Here is a 19,607-nt window from a genome sequence, read left to right as displayed (position 1 = left end):
ACTCCGACAAGTCCAGATATTGGGAAAGAACATTTCAAGCTTGGAACTCGAAAACAAGTACATTATAAATGGGTGAGGAGATTTTGAAGCCTTGTTCTATTTCTAGATGAATGCCAAGTTTGAAAAAAGGACGAAAATCTTCCAAAGAGACTTCCAAGATTCGTGTAGATAGTCAAAATTCCATATACGATTTTGTTCGGCCATTCTCCATGTCAACTCCTTTTCAAAATTTACTCCACATTTTACCCCTTGAATTGATCAAGTTAGGTGTCATCAATCAAGACCGCTGATCTTTTGCTTAAGCCAAAGTATTTCCTCCAATAAATACCGATAAGCACGAAATAAGGCATTCGACTCTCCTGGGAAGATTTTTGCAGTAACATCATCAGGGTAAGATACGAAATGAGGATTGACATACTCCCAGCAGATATATCCATCATGTGTAACTTCGAAGATACGGCCAAAAGCACTTTCACATAAAAGGGTGTTGCCATTAGCAAGCCTCTGAGCACTTCCCATGAACGGTGTAAAAAAGTAAAGGATTTGCGACCGATCGCGATACTTCCAAACAATGTTTTTGGTCGCTCGATCAATTTCAATAGCTCAAGTGTATGTGATTGACTTTCCATGACGAAAAGCACCATTCTCAAATATGCGGATGTTACCATTTTCCATCTCTCTAGCATTGTGCTGCTGCGCCAGGACCTCAGATCCAACTTTCCAAACAATGTTTCCGGTGGACCGTTCAATAATAACGACGGCTGAAACAGATCGCATGGGTGCGAGAATATGTTTTCCATCTCGCAAAGGCAGAACAGAGTTGATCAGGGAATAGTGTTCGCGTGTATAATGCGCCTGAAGCGGAAATTCCTCTCTCCGTAATCGCTCGGAAACTTTCCATTGCCAAATGAGATTAACAGCTTCATCAACTTTGTTGATGGTGTCGGCATAAGTTGTTCCATCAATCTCAGTGTTTGGTACTCCTCCAATCACCTTTGCTGAATCTTCGGGAGATAGAGCCTCCAGGGAGGTATAAAGCATCCGACCGTCGCCATAATGATATAGGTCATGGTGCCCCAAGGGATCAATAGATTGGCGAACAATATTTCCATCTGGGTCGAGTTCAGACATCACGTCTCCACCATACTTGTTGAAAAAAGGGAACGGAAAGGGTCCTCCATCAGTGGCGGTCTGTTCGGAGGGTGGACGAAGGGTGTTAACGGCGAGATTCCCACTCGGTAGAATTCTGGCATGGCGGCCGATCCTGCCTGGGAGCTTCCAGGCATGTACTTCTTCGCCGTCAATGTCGATGAGATGGGCTATGTCACTAGTCAACGGACAAAAGACCGTAAAGCCTCCAAGTGAACGTTTCTTGTCGACACCAGTCAGGCTGACGCCTCGCCTTTTGAGAGTGTTTTGCTCCATTACTACCACGGGCAGGGTGATTAGCGACCGAGAAGAAAAAGTGCGACAATGTAGCGTAATAAGACCTGAACCTGAGAGCATCGAACTTCAAGAAGCCAAGTGTGTGTTATATTCAAAAATGTTTTTCGTCTTGTGATAAACTCCATAAAATGCGACCGGCGGCATCCCCACGGCACCGCGGCTTGCCGACAGTATGCCGGCGGCTTGACAAATGAATGTTGTGTTTATCAAATGAAGATCCACAACTCAAGCCTTTCATCCAGGTTAGAGATAGGTGAGTCTGATAAGCACGCCATATTGGCTTTCATGGTATCTTAAGCATCCCAAGATATCTGTCTATGTTGCCAGCAAGTTGCGTTATCATGTCATATCATGGACACTGTATAAAAGTGTTGTTATTGCCTGAGGGCTTGATCGAACATGATATTTAGGTCGTGATCATTTAGTCTGCCACCACCGAAGTTACCCTTGAGTTATTTTCCCTTATTTATCAAATTTCAATAAGCACTCTTTGGCTGAGAAGAGGTCTACTATTCATGATAAACTCCAACCGGAGCCAACTCCCCACGAAAGGAATCAAATCCCTTGGTACGATGCAGATCTGCAATTAGAACAAAGAGAGGTTCGAGAAGCTTTATTGAAGGTCGATTTTCTCACTCTGCCCCCTATTGTGCTATGCTTCTGTTTTCTACATTTTGACCGTACGAATATTGGGAATGCTCTCACTCAGAGTCTGAAAGATGATATAAGGATTGGAAACAAGGAAGTCAACCTTGCCCAGACTCTGTTCAAATTCAGTTTTATCATCACAGAGCTCCCTTTGAACATGGTCAGTAAATATATTGGCCCTGAGCGATTTCTCCCCATTACTATGTTTCTCTGGGGCATTGTGACATGGTCACAGGTGTTCATGAAGAGTGCAGGTGGCCTCTACGGCACACGATTCTTCATTGAAGCACTCGAAGAAATCCCAGGCTTTGCGCTTTACATCTCGAGGTGCTATACAAACCAAGAACTTGCATTTTGATACGCTATAATTCTGGGCTGCAAACAGCTTTGCTGGAGTGCTAGGGGGACCACTGTCGATTGGTCTCCTCTCACTTGATGGCAGGGGTGGGCTGCGCGGATGGCAATGGCTTTTTCTCATTGGTATGTTAATCCACTGATGCACTGCATTCGATCATCTGACGGTTAGTAGGGGGGGGTCTTAACCTGCCTTTTGGGTATTGCCGCCTACCTTTATTTCCCTCACAATGCCGCTCGACCAAAAGATTTGTTTGGCAAATCCTTCTCACCTTTCACCTCCCGGGAGGCCTCTGTCCTTGTTACTCGAATCATTGATAATGACCCAACGAAAGCGCTCAGGTACGGAAAGGCCCTGTTACCATTTCACATCCTGCAGACTTTCGGTGACTGGAGATTATATGGCCATCTTGTGGCTGCACTACTATCAATGGTCATGATTTCGCCGATTAATACTTATGCGCCTTCAATCATTGAGTCCCTGGGCTTTACATCGCTGCAAGCAAATGGTCTTAACTCTGTGGGCAGCATAGGTGCATTGATCTGGTCTGTGTCGCTTGCATTCAGTAGTGATAAGTTCCAGGAAAGTGGACTTCACATAGCCATTGGATACCTGTGGGGAGCTATTGGCCCTCTGTGGCTTGCCCTTGCCCCAGAGAATGTCGGGAAATAGACACTCTATGGTTCGTCTATCTATAAATTGGAGATGGGTCAAATGCTGATGGTTTGAATATACTTCAGGAGGGGCTGTTTGGACTCAAATGGGAATGGGAAGTGCACAGGCTATCAGTGCAGCCTGGTTGACTGCCAAAATGCAAGACTATAAGCGTCCAGTGGCTTTGGCTGCGTATGTCATGTGTATCCAACTAGCAAATTTCCCTGGAAATCAACTATTCTCATCACAAGGTACGATCAATCTGAACATTCTCAGGGCAACGTGTTTAGATGCACCTCGCTACACACACGGCTTGATAATAGCCGCTTCATGCACCATAGCGGCTACTGTGGTTATCCTGGTGTGGAAATTACTGTATCGCATCCTCGATGGTGGGGACGCTGGTCTACAGTCCAGGAATAATTATCCTGAAACTTAGGCTATCGATTAGAAATAGGGTGTGATTTAATTCAAGTCAAATTCAAAGATGTCAAAGATGGTGTTGGGCCAATTTTAGTCCTTTGATATTGAGATGTGGTGCAGGAAGCCGGTTTATCCGAGTAAATTTTGAATATGTCACACACCTGCCCACCAAAATTGAACTTGAATTGAGTCAATTGATTCGAGTCTCTTATACTCAAGATGGGGAAGAGGGACACATGCCCAGATGGACAGGAATGGTTACTATATCATTCAACTTCTTATTTGAAGACATCATCCAATATGACATCTGGAAAGATCATACATTTAGTATTCAAGTGTCGTGACAAATTTGAAGTGATTGGACTTGTTGAGTCAATTCAGGTCGGGATATTGTTACAATGCCGCCTCTGCGCTCGGGAAGGGCTTCAAAGGCATGTGACCCCTGCCGCAGGAACAAAACCCGTTGTTATGCTGGGACAGGTCCTGGGAACAGTTGTCTACGCTGTCATACTTTATCAATTTCCTGCTCTCTAGAGAATTTTCTCCAGAGCAGCCTGTCGCCATCCATTCCAGACACACCAAAGCAGCGTGAGACTATTAATGAAAAATCAACCCCTTGTAGAAAGTCATCGACAGATGCAAGGTATGATCTGTGCTGAAAATAATGGATCAATATTGATATAGGGATCTACAGACTCCAGAGGCTAGAAAAGACCGTGGGGATATTGGTGGACCGTTTAGACGCACAGTTCAAAGGTCAAAGAGAATCTTCGGCCCACCGTACTTTGCCTCCACCTGAGGCGCCGATAACATCATCCGAGCTTAATCCAGCGCCGATTATTTTGATTCGCGGTGCTGCAGATGACGCTGGTGTCTCATCACAGGAGCAACCAGACTACCAGCTTCATTTTTCATCTGATGTGATTTCAGCTGGATTGATCACAATACCAGCCGCCCACTCCTTGTTAAAGATGTGAGTGTGGAATTCCAAGTGGAAGTAGTAACCGCCGTTGCTTATATATTCTAGATTCCAAATACATTACGGCCGATGGGTCAAATTCCCCAACGATGTATCAACAGAGACGCTTTTATCTCGAGCGAGTTTTGAAGGGTGGACGGAGCTATTGGCAGAGTCAAGATGCTTCAACTTGGAGTCCGTGGTAGGCATGAAAGGGCCGAGTCTGTCATAAAGATCATCACCAGAGAGGTATGCCACTTTGAGATTATACCCTTTCTCAGCGCTCTGCAAACGTGAATCTGTTAGCAACCAGTCATTCTCAATGGTTTGATAAGAGATCAATCAACCCACGAGCCTCTATTTTCAATGCTAGCCCATACGGATGAGAGCTCCGCCGTTGATCACCACTCGAATTCCCTTTTCTGCAATAAGGTCTATTGTATCCTTCAGGCCATCCCACGCCGCAGCTTCGTATCCTGGGTGATTTCCTGCACGGTGAGCCTCCGCATTATTGGCTAAATTGACTTTTGTTTTTAATAATTTGAATCAATTTCCTTTCCCTTTTTTTCTAATAATCAAGATTGGTTACAGGTGACTCTTACCAGCAAGGTAGTCCCCCGTGATAAAATCAATGTCACCCAGGCTAGCCTGTCGTCTCATTTTATAATAAGGATCGCCTGTTTGAAATCGATGACCTGGTATTAGCGGCTTGCACTAGTGTGGATAAGAATCTTCCACTTGAGCTCCTATGTAAATATTTGCCACTAAGCCTACATAATCCCCCTCAGATTCAAGTTTGTATTTTATCTTGAGCTTTTGGTGAATTTTGACTTTCCTACTCCCATATGGCTACTTACTCTGTCCTTACCGAGTCAGCTCGCGTGCTGAATGAGCATCTGCTGGAATCCAAAGATATTCATCTTCCACAAGCATTCAAGGAAGCCGCCAAATTGGTCAAATTTGTTGGCAGTGATATCCCCTTTATTCCTACTCTTCTCAAGATAACTGAGTCTAGCTCCGCATTGAATGCATTGGTCGCTATCGCATGCAGTGCAATTTCCAAGGATCGATATGGAATTGATTATCAGAACGTCGAGGTGAACATGTAAGAACCCTGTCCTCTTTTTATGAAGACATCATTACTAAAACGGATTTTCAGTGATGTGGCCTCTCTTTTCTTGATGTCGCTTATCCTTGCCACTATCAATGGCAAGTCAGCACTCGAAAACTCTCAAATTCAGACTGAAATTGAAAAGGGGAACCACTACGCGATGGAGAAGCCCATTCATCGCCAATGCACCAATGTTTACCAAACTAAAGACGGGCGACACTTCCATCTTCATGGTTCCATGAATGCTACTGCTGCCATGAAGATGGTAGGGGCTCCTGAGCAAGACGTTTTTCATGAGGAAGCGAGAGAAATTTACATGGCCAAGGTTGCTGAATGGAATGCGGACGACATTGACCGCACTTCCAACGATGAATACCGCCAGGCAGGTGTTATCTGTTCCACACCAGATGAATTCTTCGCGTCTGAACAAGTAAGCTTTCTCTTCATCTTACTCTGGCCCCTTGATACCACAAGACTTATAATATTTACTAGGGGCGAGCTATGGAAAAGGAGCCTTTGTATAGACTGAAGAAGCGATCTGCACCGATCAGTTCTTGGCCTTCGGTCAAGGACAGCTCCCGGCCGCTAGCTGGAATTCGTGTCACTGACTTTTTGCGAGTCATTGCTGGTCCTGTCATCTCCAAGGTTCTTGCTATACTTGGAGCTGAAGTTCTGAAAGTTACTAATGATGAGTTGCCTGATATCACTCCCACTTCGATCGATTTCAGTGTTGGAAAACGGGACACAAATCTGAACTTGAAGTTCGCGGAGGGTCGCCAGAACTTCCAGCAATTGATCGACGGTGCAGATGTTCTGATTGATGGATATTGCCCGGGTGCCTTGGAGAAAATAGGGTTCAACGCGGACTCTATGTGGGAAAACAACCCCTCTCTCATCTATCTTCGTGAGAAATGTTGTGAATTTGCGGGGCCTCTTGCATACCGCTCCGGATGGCAACAGATCAGTGACTGTCTAGTGGCTTTGGCATGGCTTCAAGGAGAGTTCTTTGGCTTGAATGAGCCAGTCCTTCCTCTACTTCGTACGTAGCCAAATATTCCCTTACATCGGATCATCCATAGGGTCCCTGATACTAATTACTATCTTTAAACCAGCTAACTCCGACTACCAAATGGGCCTTGCTGGCGCTGCAGCTGTCTGTCATGCATTGTTTGCTCGTACTAAGGAAGCCGTCACATTTGATATCGATATCTCTTTGACACAGTATAACATTTGGTATTACCGTCTGGGCCTTTACGATTCTGACCAACAAAAGGTCCTCTTGAAACAGAAGGACTGTGTTTCCTTCCGTGATTACGACGACATGTCATCCCTGATAATGAAAACCTTTGCTACCGTCAAGAACTGTCGTCCAGATTTATTTGAACATCCGGAGTACTTCCAAGAGATTAGCGGCAAAGAATGGGGTATTCAAGAGAACATCAAGATCCTATCTGCTCCATTCAAACTCAGCAACTCTACTTGAGGAAACGGAATTCCATCAGGAAGCTGCGTTCGCTCAGAGCCAGTTTGGTTGAGCCGCCACGTATGAGCCTCTCATACGATACTCGGGAATGATGAATGGTAATAGTTAAATTTGGGGAGGCTTGCAAAGGAAAACTTATATAAGAATTGGGCTTGGACCTTGGGATGAATGCTTGAAGATCATGAGGCTGTTTCAGTGCTGATCAACTCGAAATGTTACTAGTATTTGAATTTTTGTTTGAATAAATAGCACTTGAGGGACCCATCTCAAGGGCCACGATTTGCCACCAGTACTCGTAGTAGCTCTATACCATGGATGCAGTCAGCCTCACTATAAGGACCTGTATATGACAAAAGAGTCTCTATAAACATTTGAAACTTGAGTTTCAACTTATTGATACAATACAGATGGCAAATTCAAGGCCGTCACATTAATGACTGTTTAATGAGTTTCCCGCATTCAGATTGAAGATAATAAAGCACGCTTACACATCAAGGTGTTATGTGGAATGCGTCAGACCCAATTCAGTTCCACGAATAAAAGACCAGCTTGTCACCTGCTGTTTTGACATTAATTCGTCAAAAAGAAACCTGGAAAGTTCCTCTTCCTTGCCGACACCTATAATCGAGCCGTATAATTGACCACGAGTCTGTAGTTCCGCCTTCAGACTTTTGAGAGCCATAGAGACAATGACATTAGAATTGACGAGTCCCTCACAGTGAGGCCAGCACTCTAAGGTGTGGATTGCTTGTAATCGAATTGAACAGTCTGGACACTGCGATGCGACGACCCACAAACCCGGAACGACACCGTAGTCCAACGTGAACGATGGCCGATCGCCAGACTTGGCTAGAAATGCTTGATGTGCTGAGAGGAGGCTGATGTACTCTGGTGTCAAGGCAGCAGGTACTGGTCCTTTGATGAGACATGTCTTCAAACTAAGGATCTGTGAAAGACTCTGCAGTTGAAGTAAATCAACACCTCGCTGATCGCGGTCGCAAAGTGTATGATAGATGTCCCGATAGAATATCCCAAAATGGTACTGAAATTCAAGATTCAGGGACAATATATGTTGCTGCGTTTGAAAGAATTCGTTGTATTCCGCCGCAATCTGAACAGCGGATGATGGCCAGCATCGAGCGAGAAAAGGGAGACCCAGATTCAACAATATTGTCACACTCCGGTGTACATCCGTCACATTTTTCATTTCAGAAAAATGATTTTTATTTCCTACGTCATCCTCAATTTGGAGATCATTGAGTAAGAACGGAGTGCCAGGCCCGAAATGCGCGGATTCAATGTCGAGTCGTTTGAAGAAATGGATCAGCGAATCATCTAAACTAATTTTTGAATGGTATGCCTGTGTTTCTTCGAGGATACGAAGCCCACTATGGAGATGTTGGATGGCATTGTCATACCGTCCAAGTAGTAACTCGCACATGACAAAGAGCAGGCAGCATACCAGGACAACTTGTCGATATTGAGGATCGTTCGAGGCTCGACGTTTGGAAAGATGAGTACAAGCTCGTGTGGACTGTTCAAGTGCAAAAGTGTGGCGAGCTCGCTGGAGGTTTTCCCTGACAGGCGCATTTCGTTGGCGTTCGAGTCTTCGTGAAGCGCACCGAGCATATTGGCTGCATGATACACCGCAGGGTCAACATGACTAATTTGTAAGATAATTTTTTGCCAAAGAGAAGAGTCGTAGAAAGCTCCAAACCCAGGAATGGAGCAATTACGAAAGTATGAAAAACATCGTCGCTCATCGATGGTGGTGACCCACGCCGGGTGAGGGGAAATCCCTTGGGTTAATAAAAGAGCTCGCTCCTTGATGGGCAAGCGCTGCGCATCATAACCATCGCATTTACGGCCGGTTGATTTGCAATTATTGCATTCATCGGGGGTTTCGTCGCATCTGATATGTCGCACGCTGTCTCACCAGTCATTACAACACTTATTCTCCGTTTGATCCCGCAGGATCTGGGGGGAATCTTGGAATCTTGGAATCAGGGGTAATACCCACCGGCATGTTCGACATCCCCTTCGCGACCGTGTGCTGTATTTCCTGCGTTTTGTAGTACTTAGCATAACGGGGCTATTTGGGGGAAGTGATAAATATTGAAGTAACAAATAAATGAATGGCTATGATTTTTCAGCCACACATGCAGTTGCATGCTTGAGATTCAGCTTAGAATAAGGCGATAAGCGAGAGTTGGGGGCGAAGATGTGGAGCTTGAGATAAAATAGTTCACAAATTGACCAGTTGGCCGGTGTATCCATTCAAAATGTAGTAATACCATTTTATGTATTGACTTTGAGTTGTTTCATATTTGAAGTACTATCGATGTATAAGTACCTACCTAGTAACCTTGGAATGAATCACTGGCAGTTTTCAAATAGGCACCGTCATCTTCTTGCCACTAGTCAACGATTTTGGGCGTAGGCACTGAAGTTACTGACCCCAAGAACCGAACGTTTGCGGCTTCGAAGTTGGGTGGCTCGACACCCTCCTTCAGAATAAGCCTTGAACCCAGAGACCACACTCATCGATTGCTGACACCGTAAAAGAGATTCACGTGGCTTTCGTAACGACACTCGTCTTGACGTGCCGACGACCAGCTACAAGCTGAACAGGCCTTTTCAGTGGTCATTTGGATGACGAACTTGATAGTTGAAGACGCTTTGGAAATATAAAAAGGATGGGTACATGAGTGGTTCTTATAACAAGATAGGGGCAGATCCTTACTCCGTGCGCAGCACAAATATAGAAACGCAGGCTGTCACGTACTGGCTTTTTCTCATCGCATTATGATCTATACCTCCTTGAACCCCAATAAAAAGGAGCGGCGAAAAAGAATACATTTCGCATACAGTGACTACTTTTAAAAGTATGAAAACGCAAAACATTTCTGTTTCTCTCGGTCGCAGACTGAAGAGGAATTGTATTCTGTGCGCAGTGCTGACGGCAGGAACACTTCATTATCAATCGCAAATTCAACATGACTGAATCACACTCCTTCTCATAGTAGCATATATGTTTTGCAATTCTTGACTCTCTTCGATATAGCTGCCTCCTTGCTGCTTGATCACAGTAACTATGGCCGACATTCGAGGCGGAGCGTCAATGTCCGCCCGAGCCTCCTCACTACAAAAAGAAACCCAAGTTTGATATCATCATGATATTCCCAAGGCTTTCTTTCACTTACAGTTTGCCCAGTGATTTCTGGGCGAACACAATTCGCCAGGTCCATTGTGGCCGTCTTTGTCTTCCCAGCATATTTTGAACTGTTATGTAGATTTCTTCAGCCGCACGAAGGAGGTCAAGTATTGGAGAGTCAGTCGACCCAAAAACAGGTACAGCGAACCCTGAACTTTACAGAACTTCCAGCCTGAAAGAATTGAATCGCAATGTTGTGAATAAACTTGTGGTAGCTTTTATAGACCGCAGGGAAATGAACATAGAGTTTCTTCAGTCCGTTCCACTGTATCCAAGATGCGAAAGCACGCCGGTTTCACATCTACAGGCCAGGTTTTGCCGGGTTCACATCTCCCTAAAGTATTAAGAGGGATATATCAGAATCATATATGCGATAGAGTTGTCAAATTAAAAAGTTACCTTTCGTCGGAAATATCCATTTTCCAATCTAGCTGGCATCAACCTTTCGAGCATCAAACTTTATTCTGCTAAATGTCGCCCTATGACCATAGAGCTCTTGTTTCATTGAGATGACCCCGCTCGGTCTGGAAGATAGATGGATCAAACACCACGATACATTCTCATTACAAAAGGTTGAGTAAATTAGTCTTTGCTAACTCTACACTCGTATTCTCTCCTTGCAGCGAGAAAAGATTATCATGGAGACTGACCATAAGCCTTGAAATGCAATTTATGAACAGTTAGAGGTAACAGGTAGTACTAAGCTAAAGGAGCCGAACTTTACTCATGATGGACTCCTCCAGTGGCCGCCCTGGTGCATCTGTAAACTGGATGTCCTCTGGGTCGTTCCCTATTGAGAAGGGGTAGAGTAAATCAAAGACATGCCCATGACCGTTCCTCCTAGCCCAATCAGCAGGAGTCTCGCCAAGAGGATCTCTCATTCGAGGCGACGCTCTGTAGTTACCCAAATGCTTGACCGAATTTAATAATCCATTTGCCGCTGCATGGTGGAGGGGAGCGATACCATTATAGTACTCATCGCCGTAATTTTAATACATGATGTCATTTGGGGAATGCTTGAGATCCAGCTTGGACGTGAAACTGAGAAATTGTTACACTAGGCCATTCTAGGTCAATGATGCTGAATGGAATTAGAGCACTGCTATAACTCGACGCTACGGTCAATGAAGATCACCAGTTTACCTCTCAATGACTGCTGATCCCATAATTCACTGGGGAGAGATCGAACTTGTGTCAACAAAAATCGGCCTGAAATACAATATTGCCTTGAGCTATTCCCTTAGCAGCCTGTGTTGTTTGATAATCGAACGGCACGGCCCAAAATTCATCTTGATACGGCTGAAACGCGTAGGCTGTTGGTCGGGTTGGTAGACTGAAAACTTCCCCTTGAACAATCTCTTGGGTATTCGGATTTGATCCAAATATATGATTGAGCAGTCGGTCCGAATATTCTTGGTCGCAATCTTGTGTGCTTCGAGACGAATTCTGACTGCTATCGAGGTTGATATTTTTCTGGAAACCGTGATTTACCGTTTGATCACGGTTATGTGATCAGTTATTATAATACTCTTCTGGCACGATCAATCTGGATTGTCGGCCAAAGTTTGGAGCAGGATCCGCGTCGCGAGGTGGTGAAAGTGGCGTAGTATAGGAAACAGCTCGTCGATTCGAGCTTTCGGCATGGTCTTGTGTCGCTGGGGTCTCAAATTTGATGACTCTGGGCGGTAACCTAGTCTGTACGACCGACCCCGCTCCTTGCTTTGACGGATATTTACGTTTTTTCCCTTTTTTTGGTGCAGGGAGTCTTCCACTAAACTCTTGCTTGAAAATTTCAACTTAGGACTCAAAAACGTTGCCTATGCTGCGTATGATGCTTGAGGCTGCTTTTATCACCCTATCCTCTTACGTGAAACCTGTGGAATCGTAGTGAGAAAGGACGGCGTCCACATCAGCGGCTCCATTCAGATGCCGTTCATATCTAAAAAAAGTCAGCAAGTCCTCAATATAAGTAGAGAGGAGTAACCAATAAATATGATGGCAGGACCAAGAGGTAGAAAATGATCCCGTAACCTTGCCTTTAGACGTACGGTTCATACATACATCCAATTTTATAATCGGCTTTTAACTGATCCTTGGTTTCTTCTTCGCTTTAAGGATTTTCCTCGCCAAAATCCATCAATACCATCTGGGCGCAGAAATATACAATATTGGACGTGAAAGACTTGGAACCATGAAGCTCTATTAAACGACGAATTACCCGCAATATTGCCAGGCTATGAAAAACACGACGGATGGAGTCTGCTGTGTCTCTTCGCCTATTCGAATAGAAAAGGGCACTAAGAACATTGTGGTAAACATATTGTGTTGTCGACGATACACCATCAGACTAAAACAGATATCCTTCATTCTCCCAGAGTCCTAAGCTTTCATCCACAAAATCTGGAATCTTCAAGTTATCTAGTGCAACGCTCAGTCAATAATAAGCCAGGTCCAAGCTCTATTTAATGACTATCGGGCATATTTCCCAGCATCAGAGACACGAGTCATCTACGCTATTTATCAAGGCCAATAAGCATTGCCCAGTCAAGTCAAAATTATGCAGGGTCATCTTCGAGCAATAGGTCTTGCTCTAACCTTGAGATACTATACGGTCCCTGTGAATCCGACTATTCCAGATCAGGGGACGGTTGTGATTATGACTGGACCGAACGGGCCTTTGATGTACCATGATGATGTCCAGATTTAAAGACTACATATGTTCTTGAGGTCGAGCGTTTGCTGTTATTGTCATATTAGGTCAAGATATCAACCAAAACGGGTTCAAATAAGCGCGCCCGGGAAATATTCTGCACCCCCATATGCCTGATGAATTTAAGGCTTTTAGCGACCTTATTCAGTTAAACCCCCTAGTTATTTATTCTGCATCTCTATGGTCTTTCACAGTTCAAAATCTCAAGTACTCAATTGGCCATGCCCGTACTAGTCCATACTATTATATATACGTTCCAACACAACGCACATGCACTAGGTTGTTATCAAATATCAAATGTTACGTCGGGTACAGTCGATAGCGAAAACAGCTTCTACCCTTTTGGTCGCTTTTCTTCTCGGGCCCTACTACCAAGGCCTTAGTATGGATCTTCGATTGAGGGCCCACTAGTAATTTGAGGGCCATTGAATAATACATTATGTATAGCAGTTGTAATTTGGCCTATAAGATTGGATACACCTCGAACTATTAGCGGTGAACCGTTGGCCCTATGTTATTAGCTCGTACATATTTTACGGAGGCCCTCATTTTTTGCGATCCATTAAATAAAGGATCCGCGCTAAGATATTAGTAGTGGGGCCCGAGAAAAGAAAAGCGACCAAAAGGCTATTGACTGTATCATTAGTCTTGAGCACTTTTAATTGACACTTTCACCGCTCCAATTACCCTTGAGATAAACACCACTTGAATTTTGTAGCTTCTATCGCATGATAATAATTTCTAAGTACCACTGATTTATTGTTTGATTGGTGTATCTATGAACCTTAGCATGTATAGGAGGAGCATTTCCGCCGGGCACGAAGTTCAATCCTTTCCCGATTTATACCGATTTCGGATCAACCCCGCTATTTTATCCTTTGCATTAGCTAGACCCACACAACAGCTGCGCGTGACTTTATCACATACAGTATGAAATAAATACTTAAGTGACGATATGTTGCTCTTGGGAAGAATTTTTATTTACACAATAAGCCAACATAACAATTCTTAAATTTCTTCGTCTTCTATGGATATACGGCTTCTGTTAGACGAGGAACTCGTCAATCATCATAAACTCCCAGTTCCTTGTCGAACTGCATCAGCCACAATTGAAAAAATGCGCTCTCTGTGCTGCGATGAGAATTTGAAAGATTTCCAGGATACGATCGATTTACTCCTTTCGAACCCTCAGCCTGAAGCTTTTGATATAGTGGATCTTCACGATGTGATGATGGAAGCAATTCAACAGGACAGAGAGGAATTCGTTTCAACCCTTCTCTTCCATGGCTTCCCAATACAGCCTCCTTACACTCGAAAGGCAACACTTTACAAAGCGAAGCGCGTCCTTGGGTGCTTCCTCAAAGCAGGATGGGATATTAATGAACCGGTTGGTGTTTTGGAGCCGCCTGTGCTTAGGTATGTTGGATCCGCTTGCCAGAACGATATTTAAATGACCAATTGCTATTGTGATAGCTACGCAGTAAGGGACGCCGATATGACCAGTTGGCTTTTGGACCATGAAGCAAACCCGAATGCCCGATGCGAGGTGGACTGCACCCCATTATCATACACTGTTCGAAATGCACGTCTCAGTGTTATCGAGCTGATGCTGGATCGTGGAGGAGATGTGCAGAAAGGACAGCTTCTCCAGTATGCCGTATTTCGAGATGAAGATCTTGAGGATGTCATGACGCTGCTCGTCGATAGAGGTGCGCCTTTAAATGCAACAATGTATCGGGATGACCCCACTTTGATACGATTTGCGCCAATGAGCTTGGGGACTGCACTGCACATAGCAACAGAGCAGGGAAAGTCGAATGCCATACGCCATCTGATCCATCTCGGAATAGATTTTGGCGTGAAGGATGCTAATGGCGACACCGCTTTGGAGTGGGCACAGAAATGGAATAATACCCAAATGGTGCAGCTGTTGAAAAGCTTGGAAGACCGTTTGTAAATATCCGTGAAGTTCTTGCGTCGACTTAGTGTCAATTTTATTCTGTTAAGTTAGTTCACTCATAATGCCAAAACTTTTGGACTCACCAGGATAGAATCGCTCTCCCTATTTGCTGTATTCTCATGATCTGATAAGACACAATGAAGTCATATAAGCATGTGCATTCTTGATTTGATTTGTGTGACGGTGTACATGCTGACAATTCAAGACAGTCGCGCTATCCATTCCATAAAAACGCGTTATTACGCGTGTCAAACCATCGAAAAGCATGGCAGAAGACGCTTTATGATTATTCGACCCTAGAGACTATGCTATATCTATGCCAATCGAAAGTGAATCCAATATCCTCGGGCTCGCCTAAAAAAGGCGTATCAAGTTCGACTGAGTGATATACGTGGCGACAAGCCGGGGGGCAAAATGTTTCATCTCAAATGTAATGCTGCAATTAGCCATAAATTGCAGTACTGGCTAAGGTCACGAGTATACGGTATTTTCGTAATTGACCTGTCTCGTCGGACTCTGTGTTTATATATTTCTTGAACATATTTCTTGACTAAACTGCTTGCCGGCAGGGCTTCAGATTGCTCAACCGAACAATTCTGACTGGAGAGGACAGACATTTGGCTTTCAAAAGATCTGCCTCATGAATCTCTATCCGAGAGAGCTTGGCCGATTGAGGATTTAGATACCTGGACACCTTGTATTCTTTTTGCGCTATCACTCGCGACTCCCGCCTGATATCCATGGCTCCCCGGCCCAGAGTCAAGGTTTACTATCACAGATTTCTCTTGCATCATGGTATTAATGCTCAGCTCTGCTGGTAAGCCTGGCAGAGGTGACGGTACGAGAGACGAACAGCTTAAGGAGATTCCGGGCGGAGTAGGACAATGATCAATCTCATCACATGTCTCACACGTGACCGTGGCGGCCTAATCGGGTAGACACAGGAGGTCAGTCACAACCATTGGGATTCATGTCAACAGACTCACCTCAAGAATTGAATACAAATAATGTTAATCTTTCTTTGTGAGGAAGTATGGAATAGCAAGTCTCATAAAGCTAAGCATAGCTATTTCGGTCTTTTCTTGGTCAGCCTAGACTCTGGATGATACAAAGGGTCATTCTCACAGTTGCTAGGTACGATTGCCCAAAGCTTTCAAGATATGCACCTACTGTGATGACACCTGAAAAAAAGCAAAATATTACGGCCGTGAGAGCTACGACTTGAAGAGCCTGTTGATGATTGGAGGCCTGTCTCCGGAAGAAGTATTCTGCTCTGTATGTGGTCAAGAAAGAAACTGTCCTGTAAGTCAAGAATAGGCCGATCAAAGCTGTGGAGTAGACAGAATTACGTCAGTAGCAGCAGTGATTTCGCGATCGGGAACACAATAAAAATATTTATTGACCAGGACTTCTGATTCGCAAGGCCGAGAAACTTGTGGGTATTAGCAGTATCCGTGCTGAAGTTGAGTGTCCGTATTGACCTCGTTTATGGGAGGAAGAAGAAGTAAAAACCCCAGCTCAACCGTCAGAGCAGGCCGCGAGGGATCTGTACGTAGGTCTTGTTAGCTAATGACTGGAGACGCCTCGGCGCTACTCACCCCTTCGTATAACAGGTTGATAAGTAGCCAATGCTATTGACCCAAACAAGCCGGCACAGACCAGCACTCCCACCGCAGCCTGCGAGAGTATATAGGGCTTCTGATGGAGCAAGACAAGTCGGGACTGTTGCCCATCGGATATCAGCACGAGCCAAAGTAGAAGAGATATCACAGCACATAAGGAGGCCACTACTGAAAGAGCAATTTGGGAATAATCAATCTCTGCCATTTTGAAATAATCTTTCTGCGCTTACATTATTCGTCCCATGGGTGTCTTATAATATTCTATTTTCAGGTCTGAGGCATGAAGACTCCGCCAGAATTACTACTTTTATGGCATTCTCTGAGGATCTGAATATCTTGCAGACTATGGTTTTGGGTGGATCCAAAAAAATGACGACTTTTCAAAAAGCATAAATAGGCGTAGACCACAGGGTTTGGACCCGCCGTAGCCGGTCTTGAGGACCAATGAAGGTAACCTGACCCAGAAGTGAAAACCGGTTGGTCAGCGATCTATGTCAAAAAACCAAGTCTTCTCGCGTATACCAGTGGAAATCTCGAGAAGCAAATCGCTCGCGAAGTCGAAACATGCGAAATTCTTCGCAAGAACTCCCATCCAAACATAGCGACCTATTACAGCTACGAGGATACTCACGGTCGAGTATCTGGTCTATGTTTTAGACGATATACTTCAACACTACTTGAAGCAGTCAATCCCCAACGTCTGGGCAAAGTCGCTTTCCTTTCAAGTGCGCGCGAACTGGTGAAAGCGAATATGAAAAGTGGACTTGAAGGAGTTTTGGCCGCCATAAAACATCTCCATTCTTTCGGACTCGTCCATAACGACATTAACCCTGCAAACATTATGCTTGATGCTGACGGGACGCTTATACTCATCGACTTCGATAGCTGTCGTTATATCGGAGAGTCGTTGACCAAAACCGAAACGAAAAGAACCCGCCACTGGCACGACCCTGCTGTTGATATTTCGCTCGAGAAAAACGACTTTGACGCTTTCAGGGATCTACAAATCTGGTTGACTGGATCGGTGGATGAGAAATTTGTTTTTGAGTGAATCGTTTGTTACAGTAAAAGAAAATTGACTTGCTAAGTAGAAACTTGTTGATCAATTAAAGATATGAAAAGGGACTACTAGAAGAGTTGACTTAAATAATTGAGGAATAACGTAACCCGTAAGCGAGCGGTTCATGTAAGCGGGCGGGTCAGCTACCTAACGTGTTCCACGGTCACCCGAACAACACGGTCACCCGAACAACCCCACCAAAATCCAAAAAACCTTTAATTTTCAATAACAATTAAAACAACAAAAATAATGAAATATTGACTATTAAACACGTCCAGGGCACTTAGTATAAGCATGACCTTTAATCCCACACGCAGAACAGGTTATTTGTCGTCGAACCAAGGGCACAGAGGGTAAATTTGGCTCAATTGTTGGTTCTGCCTGCACCTGTGGTAAAGATATATCTCTGCTTTGATCCTTATCCTCGACCACCACATCGTCCTGACCACCTTCTAGGCCTCCAAATAGGCCTTTTTGAAGGGTAAATTTATGCTTAATAGCACGTTTTTTGACTTGTTTTTTGTTGGTCGCCTCCAATTGGCTACAACGATCTTGGAGAAAAATGTGGTTGTGGACTATCTTTATAGTCATATTGTAGGACCGTTCAATCTCTCGTTTAATCGGTGACGATATGATCGAAGACGAGGATTCTAGGCCTTTTTTGACCAAAGATTGCGATTTTGTAAATTTTGAAAGCGTCCAAAGCGTATTTTGATCGCTATCACTGCCTGACGATATTGGTTGTTGATCGAGAGGGGAAGAGAATCTAGGCAGATATTCAATTTTTCTAGGACCCTATTAGCATTAAATGGTGCTAGTCTAGTAGCTAAAAAGCTATTTTGGATAGTAGGGCCCTTGAAAGTATTAAGTCTTGCTTCAGCTATTATCTCAAGGAAATCTTCCTTGTCAATAGAATTGACTCCATTCCGTATTAAAGTTGATACTGCACTACTATATAACCTTTTCAACACCGAAAAACAACCTACATCCAAAGGCTGTAAAAGATGTGAAGCATATGGAGGCATACAGATTGCAATGATCTGGTTTTCCTCATAAAGTTGGTCAAATTCAGGGGTTAAATGACTCCCATGACCATCGAGGACTAGTAGGTAATATTTCCTAACTCTTGCACCAATATTTGGAATAAAATGATGTTTTAACCACCATAAACCAATTGTATCTGTAGTCCAACCATTCTCACTTAAAGTTAAGCAAGATCCTTTTTGGTTTTGAAGGAGAAAAGGACGTAAATGTTCTGGAAACATTTTACCCTTGAAAATAAAGAGTGGAGGTAACACACTTCCAGAAGCTCGAATACATTCAATAATCGTTACCTATTCACGATTTCCAGATTGTAGAAGATGTCGTTTTCCATGGTATTCTGCTGAAGTGATGATTTTTTGTGTTGAGCTAATACCCATTGCAAAACCACTCTCATCAAAGTTGAAAATATCATCCGAAACGATACCCCACTTTTCAATTGTTTTTTGAACCAAATCAAACCATGGCGCAATGATTCGAGGATCTTCTGATAAAGCTCTCAGATAGTCATATCGTCTTGAGAATCGACTAGCAAGATTTTCACGTCGTTTGATAAATTGGGATGGCCAATTTATACCAACAGTAGAGGGTGTTGTTGAAGATGTAGTTTTCCGCGCTTGAAGAAGAAGATTGGCCATATCTCGTAACATAGACTGATTGAGAGCTGCACCTCTAGAATCCATATCCAATAGCCAATTTTCTATTGATTTTTCTTCAATCTGAGAGAAAATATGACGTCCATTCCTCCTATCATTCAAAGAGTCACGACCGTTAAGCCGGGCCCGTAAAGTTGAGACCGGTACTTGAAACGATCGGGCAGCACCAAGAACAGAGGGATATTGACCATCTTTTATAGCTTTTATAGCTAATAAAAGGCGACCCTCCTGCTCTATTAGCTTTTTTTTTGATCAGAGCGTTGGGG

At 44.0% G+C, this 19,607-nt stretch overlaps 9 protein-coding genes across 9 annotated transcripts; 5 read left to right on the top strand and 4 right to left on the bottom strand.

Annotated features, from left to right (window-relative positions):
- Nucleotides 1-603: 603 nt before the first annotated feature.
- Nucleotides 604-1,425, bottom strand: N7483_003036 (uncharacterized protein; the record flags this gene model as incomplete). The annotated part of the gene is made up of 1 exon (XM_057086473.1): nucleotides 604-1,425. One exon carries the CDS (start codon nucleotides 1,423-1,425, stop codon nucleotides 604-606), a length of 822 nt encoding a protein of 273 aa, XP_056952622.1.
- Nucleotides 1,426-2,529: 1,104 nt separating this feature from the next.
- N7483_003035 (vitamin H transporter) lies at nucleotides 2,530-3,121 on the top strand (the record flags this gene model as incomplete). Its single annotated transcript, XM_057086472.1, has 2 exons — nucleotides 2,530-2,574; nucleotides 2,624-3,121. The coding sequence occupies 2 exons, from the start codon at nucleotides 2,530-2,532 to the stop codon at nucleotides 3,119-3,121; spliced, it is 543 nt and encodes a 180-aa protein (XP_056952621.1).
- Nucleotides 3,122-4,162: 1,041 nt separating this feature from the next.
- On the top strand, nucleotides 4,163-4,503 carry N7483_003034 (uncharacterized protein; the record flags this gene model as incomplete). Its single annotated transcript, XM_057086471.1, has 2 exons — nucleotides 4,163-4,169; nucleotides 4,211-4,503. 2 exons carry the CDS (start codon nucleotides 4,163-4,165, stop codon nucleotides 4,501-4,503), a joined length of 300 nt encoding a protein of 99 aa, XP_056952620.1.
- Nucleotides 4,504-4,853: 350 nt separating this feature from the next.
- Nucleotides 4,854-5,144, bottom strand: N7483_003033 (uncharacterized protein; the record flags this gene model as incomplete). The annotated part of the gene is made up of 2 exons (XM_057086470.1): nucleotides 4,854-4,999; nucleotides 5,087-5,144. The coding sequence occupies 2 exons, from the start codon at nucleotides 5,142-5,144 to the stop codon at nucleotides 4,854-4,856; spliced, it is 204 nt and encodes a 67-aa protein (XP_056952619.1).
- Nucleotides 5,145-5,329: 185 nt separating this feature from the next.
- Nucleotides 5,330-7,078, top strand: N7483_003032 (uncharacterized protein; the record flags this gene model as incomplete). The annotated part of the gene is made up of 4 exons (XM_057086469.1): nucleotides 5,330-5,589; nucleotides 5,644-6,025; nucleotides 6,088-6,634; nucleotides 6,708-7,078. 4 exons carry the CDS (start codon nucleotides 5,330-5,332, stop codon nucleotides 7,076-7,078), a joined length of 1,560 nt encoding a protein of 519 aa, XP_056952618.1.
- Nucleotides 7,079-7,577: 499 nt separating this feature from the next.
- Nucleotides 7,578-8,707, bottom strand: N7483_003031 (uncharacterized protein; the record flags this gene model as incomplete). Its single annotated transcript, XM_057086468.1, has 2 exons — nucleotides 7,578-8,466; nucleotides 8,541-8,707. The coding sequence occupies 2 exons, from the start codon at nucleotides 8,705-8,707 to the stop codon at nucleotides 7,578-7,580; spliced, it is 1,056 nt and encodes a 351-aa protein (XP_056952617.1).
- Nucleotides 8,708-14,119: 5,412 nt separating this feature from the next.
- Nucleotides 14,120-14,959, top strand: N7483_003030 (ankyrin repeat domain-containing protein; the record flags this gene model as incomplete). The annotated part of the gene is made up of 2 exons (XM_057086467.1): nucleotides 14,120-14,418; nucleotides 14,476-14,959. 2 exons carry the CDS (start codon nucleotides 14,120-14,122, stop codon nucleotides 14,957-14,959), a joined length of 783 nt encoding a protein of 260 aa, XP_056952616.1.
- A 1,445-nt stretch (nucleotides 14,960-16,404) lies between these two features.
- Nucleotides 16,405-16,789, bottom strand: N7483_003029 (uncharacterized protein; the record flags this gene model as incomplete). Its single annotated transcript, XM_057086466.1, has 2 exons — nucleotides 16,405-16,508; nucleotides 16,561-16,789. The coding sequence occupies 2 exons, from the start codon at nucleotides 16,787-16,789 to the stop codon at nucleotides 16,405-16,407; spliced, it is 333 nt and encodes a 110-aa protein (XP_056952615.1).
- A 104-nt stretch (nucleotides 16,790-16,893) lies between these two features.
- On the top strand, nucleotides 16,894-17,635 carry N7483_003028 (uncharacterized protein; the record flags this gene model as incomplete). The annotated part of the gene is made up of 2 exons (XM_057086465.1): nucleotides 16,894-16,939; nucleotides 17,049-17,635. The coding sequence occupies 2 exons, from the start codon at nucleotides 16,894-16,896 to the stop codon at nucleotides 17,633-17,635; spliced, it is 633 nt and encodes a 210-aa protein (XP_056952614.1).
- Nucleotides 17,636-19,607: the final 1,972 nt, after the last annotated feature.

This window comes from Penicillium malachiteum, assembly GCF_028827825.1.
Source record: "Penicillium malachiteum strain IBT 17515 chromosome Unknown utg000001l:1.0-8184562.0:1.0-8186909.0, whole genome shotgun sequence".
NCBI classification, from domain to species: domain Eukaryota; kingdom Fungi; phylum Ascomycota; class Eurotiomycetes; order Eurotiales; family Aspergillaceae; genus Penicillium; species Penicillium malachiteum.
This window is presented reverse-complemented; position numbering and strand designations above follow the sequence as displayed.